The sequence below is a fragment of the Mesoplodon densirostris genome, chromosome 1 (genome assembly GCF_025265405.1).
Source record: "Mesoplodon densirostris isolate mMesDen1 chromosome 1, mMesDen1 primary haplotype, whole genome shotgun sequence".
Lineage (NCBI taxonomy): Eukaryota > Metazoa > Chordata > Mammalia > Artiodactyla > Ziphiidae > Mesoplodon > Mesoplodon densirostris.
Window position 1 is genome coordinate 201248658 of NC_082661.1, and position 7230 is coordinate 201255887.

The 7230-nt window shown below is 40.2% G+C and overlaps 1 protein-coding gene across 1 annotated transcript; it reads right to left on the bottom strand.

Annotated features, from left to right (window-relative positions):
• Positions 1–573: 573 nt before the first annotated feature.
• C1H4orf36 (chromosome 1 C4orf36 homolog) lies at positions 574–6754 on the bottom strand. The gene is made up of 3 exons (XM_060093517.1): positions 6690–6754; positions 1122–1276; positions 574–707 (listed from the first exon to the last, which is right to left on the bottom strand). The coding sequence occupies exons 1-3, from the start codon at positions 6752–6754 to the stop codon at positions 574–576; spliced, it is 354 nt and encodes a 117-aa protein (XP_059949500.1).
• Between the last annotated feature and the right edge of the window lie 476 nt (positions 6755–7230).

The window sequence follows — 7230 nt, forward strand, 5'->3', positions numbered from 1 at the left end:
CACACCATTGTAAAGCAATTATACTCCAATAAAGATTTTTTAAAAAAATAAAGTACCACATGAGAACAGTAAATGATGTTTCATTGAAAACTGAAAACTAGAGAGTTACTAAAATGAAACCTACAATTTTTCTTAATCAAACAAAATTTTTCAGAGTTAATCACTTTATAAATAATGTCCCTCTCTCCTTTCTTGGTACCTCCTTGGGGGTCTCAAAGATGAAAATTCAAAATATCTTCAAAATAATGTCTCTTGGTGGGGGGATGCCTCTGACAAGGAGTTTCCTCTTTCCTTAGTGCAACTTTACAAAAATCAAAATGAATAGCACAAATGACTCGATGCCAGCTACATTTTCATTTACTTACAGTACTGTTGCTTGTGATACAAAGGTACAAATACGTGACTGGGACCCAGAAGATCTGTTCAGAGCTGTCAACTAACCCACAGGAGCTGGTTCATCCACCAGGGGGCATTCAGATGACTGCACCAAACTTCACACAGTGGAAGGTCAGAGCCCTTCATCCTCTTTGGATGCAGAAAGCACAGAGTACGGATTCAACTATGAGATGACTGTCACTTAGGTGGGAGAGGTCTTCTCAAACCAACTGGCCTTTCCCTTAGGGAAAACTGAATTTCCTCGGCTGCATTTTCCTCACATTTCAGGTTATTCAAGCGCTCCATTTCATACTCCCTTTCAAGTTGGATGGCTGAAAAATAAAATACATGATGCAATCCAACTGACATTTTTCACCGGGCATAATTTAGTCAAAACTGAATATTTAGCACACAGAAAAATTCACATTCTTGAACACTAAACAAGACAGGGCTACATAGATAGGGAGTATGGGTGTGAATGATCAGATTTAAACATTTGTCTAATAATCAAAATAACACACAAAATTTGCAATTTATTAAAATAGTTCCTACAGAAACGTAGGGACACCAAGGGGGGAAAGCCCAGAGGGAGGGGGTGGGTGGTGATGGGATGAACTGGGAGATTGGGATTGATATATGTACACTAATATGTATAAAATAGATAATAAGAACCTGCTGTATAAAAATAAATAAGTAAATAAAATTCAAATAAAAATATATAATAAAGTAGTTCCTTCAGAACTTACATTCTGCTGAAGGGAGCACACCATCCTTAATGGTTTTACATTTTTTGAGGTGTATAGAACTACCAAATGCAATTTCTTCCAAGAAAGGCAACTTGATGTTGGCTAAGTTTGTGTACCAGGTCTTTGTGAGTAATACAAGTTCCCAGGGTTCCTGTCTAGGGCAAAAATTCATTAATTCATTCAATAAATATTTATTGACATCTACTGCAGGATATAGAGAAGACATTTGAACTCTCAGTTCTATTTTCCACTAGACATTTTGGTTTACAGGAGAGTGAGTATTCAGGATTTTTCAGAGTTGCAAACCTAGCCAGGAGAAGGAGCCTTATATTAACTAATGTAGAGATATACTGAAAATGACCATAAATTATAATGACAGAAATTTTTGCTCAAAAAACAGCCTCTTTGGAGTCAATCCAATCTTTACATGTCCTTAAAGAGGATGTAGTTAAAAACTGTAAGCTTGGGACTTCCCTGGTGGCACAGTGGTTAAGAATCCGCCTGCTAATGCAGGGGACATGGGTCCGAGCCCTGGTCCGGGAAGATCCCACATGCCGCGGAGCAACTAAGCCCGAGTGCCACAACTACTGAGTCTGCGCTCTAGAGCCCGCGAGCCACAACTACTGAAGCCCATGCTCCTAGAGCCCATGTTCCGCAACAAAGAGAAGCCACTGCAGTGAGAAGCCCGCACACCACATTAGAGAGTAGCCCCTGCTTGCCGCAACTAGAGAAAGCCTGCACGCAGCAACGAAGACCCAATGCAGCCAAAAATTAATTAATTAATTAATTAAAAAAAAAAAAACAACTAAGCTCCAAGTCTTTTTTGGCTGATCAAAAATATGATCACATTAGGGATGGAACAAAGGGAATACTCACACGTTGAGCAGAGTGCTTGGCACACACTAAGCATTTGAGTGTGTGATCTGATTTTAATCTTTACAACTACCATGGAGGTAGAAAAGGAAAACAAAGACTCAGAAGTTAACAGAGAATCAGAGCTGGGATGTAACCTAGGTGTATATAGAAGCACTAGTACCAAGAGAATCCTTAGAAAACTGGAGAAGGGAATGAAACCCCAAACTACAATATTTAAAAATAATCACAATGAAATTTTAATGGATTGTTTTATGTATCCTAATTTGGAACTTTAAAATATCAGCTATGTTTCTCATCTACAGTCAACGTGAGTTCATATGCATGAGGAAAGATGAAGGACCTGCTTTGGTACCAGTAGGGGAAGTGAGTATATTACACACATGCCATCTGTTTTCCTCCTCCAGCTTAATTCTTACTTTATCATCTAACTTTAAGGAGTGACTTGACGTCTATAATTTTTATAAATGCACTTGAACAAATATACAAAGATGTACTTACAAGAATGCTCATTGAAGCATTGTTTGTCCCCCCCAAAAAAACCCCACAAAATAACCTTAATATCTATCAAGAAGAGCCTGGTTCAAGAATATACAGTGGAGACCAGACAGCCTCTTCAATAAATGGTGCTGGGAAAACTGGACAACTACATGTAAAAGAATGAAATTAGAACACTACCTAACCCCATACACAAAAATAAACTCAAAATGGATTAAAGACCTCAATGTAAGACTAGACACTATAAAACTGTTAGAGAAAAATACAGGAAAAACACTCTGACATAAATCACAGCAAGATCTTTTATGACCCACCTCCTAGAGTAATGAAAATAAAAAGAAACATAAGTGAATGGGACCTAATTAAATTTAAAAGCTTTTGCACAGCAAAGGAAACCATAAACAAGACGAAAAGACAACCCACAGAATGGGAGAAAATATTTGCAAATGAAGCAACAGACAAAACATTAATCTCCAAAATATACAAACAGCTCATGCAGCTCAATATCAAAAAAACAGCCCAGGGCTTCCCTGGTGGCGCAGTGGTTGAGAGTCCGCCTGCCGATGCAGGGGACATGGGTTCGTGCCCCGGTCCGGGAAGATCCCACATGCCGCAGAGCGGCTGGGCCCGTGAGCCGTGGCCGCTGAGCCTGCACGTCCGGAGCCTGTGCTCTGCAACGGGAGAGGCCACGGCAGTGAGAGGCCCGCGTGCAGCAAAAAAAAAAAAAAAAAAAAACAGCCCAATCAAAAAATGGGTGGAGGGCCTCCCTGGTGGCGCAAGTGGTTGAGAGTCCGCCTGCCGATGCAGGGGATACGGGTTCGTGCCCCGGTCTGGGAGGATCCCATATGCCGCGGAGCGGCTGGGCCCGTGAGCCATGGCCGCTGAGCCTGCGCGTCCGGAGCCTGTGCGTCCGGAGCCTGTGCTCCACAGCGGGGGAGGCCACAACAGTGAGAGGCCCGCATACCGCAAAAAAAAAAAAAAAAAAAAAAAAAAAAAAAAAATGGGTGGAAGACCTAAATAGACATTTCTCCAAAGACGACATACAGTTGGCCAAGAGTCACATGAAAAGATGCTCAACAGCACTAATTATTAAAGAAATGCAAATCAAAACTACAATGAGGTTTCACCACACACCGGTCAGAATGGCCATCATCAAAAATTCTACAAACAGGGGCTTCCCTGGTGGCGCAGTGGTTGAGAATCTGCCTGACAATGCAGGGGATACGGGTTCGAGCCCTGGTCTGGGAAGATCCCACATGCCGCGGAGCAACTAGGCCTGTGAGCCACAACTACTGAGCCTGTGCGTCTGGAGCCTGTGCTCCACAACAAGAGAGGCCGCGACAGTGAGAGGCCCGCGCACCGCGATGAAGAGTAGCCCCCGCTCGCCACAACTAGAGAAAGCCCTGGCACAGAAACAAAGACCCAACAAACCCAAAAATAAATAAATAAATAAATAAATTTTTTTAAAAAATTCTACAAACAACAAATGTTGGAGAGGGTGTGGGGAAAAGGGAACCCTCTTGCACTGTTGGTGGGAATGTAAGTTGATAAAAGCCACTGTGAGAACAGTATGGAGGTTCCTTAAAAAACTAAAAATAGAACTACCATGTGGCCCAGCAATCCCACTACTGGGCATATATCCTGAGAAAACCATAATTCAAAAAGACACATGTACTCCAGTGTTCATTGCAGCACTATTTACAATAGCTAGGACATGGAAACAACCTAAATGTCCATCGACAGATGAATGGATAAAGAAGAGGTGGTAGGTATATATAATGGAATATTACTCAGCCATAAAAAGAAATGAAATTGAGTCATTTGTAGAGATGTGGACGGACCTAGAGTCTGCATACAGAGTGAATTAAGTCAGAAAGAGAAAAACAAATATTGTATATTAATGCATATATGTGGAAACTAGAAAAATGGTACAGATGAACCTATTTGCAGGGCAGGAATAGAAAGGCAGACGTAGAGAATGGACTTGTGGACACAGTGGGGGAAGGGGAGGGTGGGATGAATTGGGAGATTAGGTTTGACATAAATACACTACCGTGTGTAAAATAGATAGCTAGTGGGAACCTGCTGTATAGCACAGGGAGCTCAGCTTGGTGCTCTGTGATGGCCTAGCTGGGAGGGATGGGGGGGAGATAGAAGAGGGAGGGGATGTGTGTATGCATATGGCTGATTCACTTCGCTGTGTGGATGAAACTAACACAGCACTGTAAAGCAATTATACTCTCCCCCCCCCCAAAAAAAAGAGCAGCCTGGTTAAACAAACTGTAGTACATACATGTAGTGAAAGAATGAGATTTATCCTTGTATATTAATTTGGAAAGATGAGTAATAAAACAGCTAATGCTGGGAATTCCCTGGCGGTCCATTGGTTAGGATTCTACTCTCTGCCCAGGGCCGGGATTCAATCCCTGGTCAGGGAACTAAGATCCCACAACCCGCACGGTGTGGCCAAAAAAAAAACAGCTATGCTTACCTAGCACCTACTACATGCAAGACACTGTTTTAATCAGTATACACATATAAACACATTTAATTACCAGAGTAACACTATGAAGTAGGCAGATGTTATTGTTATGCTCATTTTACAGATTAGAAAACAAGAACAGAGATCAACTTACTCAAGGTCACAAGGCTTGGGTTTGAAATTTCAACCCAGAAAGTCAGACTGTAGAATCTGTGCTCTTAACCACTAGGGTACACAAGATATAGGTGGGGAGGGAGCAATATAATCCCATGTGTAAAAACATGTGTGTGTATATACATATGTGTGTGTGTATCTTATGCAACAGACAGAAATTCTAAAAAATATATAAAACATTTTACCTGAGCGAGATTGGGCAGGTAGGGCAGGGATGGCAATGCGGATGTGAGAGGTAACATTTTTATTTTCCTTTCAAATGCTTCTATACTGTTTGAATGTTTTTAGTGTATTTTTTTTTATAATCTTCTAAAAATACTTAATGAAAAAAAGCCCAAGGTGAGGAGCTGCCTGAGCTAGTGAACTCCAAAGACTGCTACTACCATTCTATTCCTCTTAATTTAGCTGCTCTTATAAATAGAATATCAAATATTTTCTTGTGAGAATAATAGAGAAGACACTGGTTTTGCAGATATTATTCGTGACATAAAATGCTATATAGCCAAAACTACAGAATCAGTGCTTTAAATCATTCTCCAGATACAGGAATATCTTCGTTATAAAAATTATGTTTACAATAATGACTACAGTGGTATTTGTCTATAGTTCAATGTCTAAATACATACTGAACTAACAAATCTAAATAGAATGTAATGATGAGTTCTCTCTGGTTTTCCCATATCTCTGGTCTTACAACCCAGTGGGGTGTCTCCATTTACTTATTAGAACACTGTCAAAAAGTAAAATTCAATTGACTCACCACGGTAATATGTCATACATTGTGGCAGAGAGGTTTAAAAAAACAAGTCCAAATATTTAAAAAGGTAGCACAAAGTGAAACTACCATGTAGTAGCAACCCATGTTTATTATGGGTTTACTATTATGTCAGGCAACATGCAAGTACCTTACATACATTACTTCATTTGTATTCCACACCATATAGGTAGGTATTGATATGTCCATTGCACAGATGTGGAGGCCAAGGTACAAAGAAGTTAAGTAATTTGCTCAAGGCAGCATGGGGAGCCAGTGGCAGGGCCAGGCTTTGAGCCCAGGTCTTCTTGATGTCCACACATTGCCTGACAAAATGTACAGGATGCAAAACTGACTCTCTGAACCAGCTAATTAAGTGTTCTGTTAAGATATATCTGATACCAAGGCATTTTTAGGTAGATTTACACTATCTAAAGAGGGATTTTAAAGTGGTTGTCTGCACTGGAAAATGTTGCTTTGGAGTAAAGAAGACTCAGACTTCTAACCCTGTCACTTCCTTACTACATGACTGTGGGACCTGGATCATACCACTTCTTCAAACCTCAGTTTCCTCATTTCACAGTGTTGTTTTGTTGTAAAAGCCAAGTAAGAAAATTTATAAATCCTTATAAAAGCATTTTCCTTTTAAAAACATCAGTACCCAGACACCTGAGAATGCCTCATATAGTCCGGTATCTCATGGGGAACGTAAGGGTATCCAATACTTTTATTTTAAAAAGGACACTCCCCAGCCCAAGTCAATGCTTACCAGGATAAATATACTTACACTTTATAACAATTGCACCTCAAAATGGTTTCCACTGCGTTTTTTCTTGGCAAGCCATAAGCCATGGTGAATTATTACAGTCCAATTTCCTAATTGTCTGATGTAATGACTCAGATATTCTGTTCACTTTGTCTGAAATCATTGCAATGCACCTAATTAATATTAAAATAAAATATTCACTTGAATATTTTTAATATCCAAATAATAAAAAAGATTCAGAAAAAAATTTTCTGAATGTAAGAACGTCCCTAATCAACGTTCACAGAACTGAATTCCTAATGTAGAACTGTGTTCTCTTTTATTTTCCATGAACTCATTTTATCATGTCTTGCCATGTAAGGAGAAAATGCCAGGTGAACGGCATCAGCATGCCGGCCCGGTATATTGTCATTGCCTAAGTCTACCAAACTGGCTCAAATACCTCATCACCAAAAGGTGTCTGACTGTGGCAATGTTAAGCGACAAATACCTCTGCGGACACAGGAACTTCCCATCCTCCGCCAGAGAACTTTAAAGGATGCAAACCTTCCCAGGTTTTTCC

Bases quoted from the DNA above. Each gene is read 5' to 3' on its own strand.
- C1H4orf36 (XM_060093517.1), bottom strand. From the start codon at position 6,754: ATGGCTTATGGCTTGCCAAGAAAAAACGCAGTGGAAACCATTTTGAGG. The intron at 1,277-6,689 runs GTAAGTATATTT...TTTTTGCCCTAG, and splicing joins AGGTGCAATTGTTATAAAGT to ACAGGAACCCTGGGAACTTG. The intron at 708-1,121 runs GTAAGTTCTGAA...TTTATTTTTCAG, and splicing joins TGTGCTCCCTTCAGCAGAAT to CCATCCAACTTGAAAGGGAG.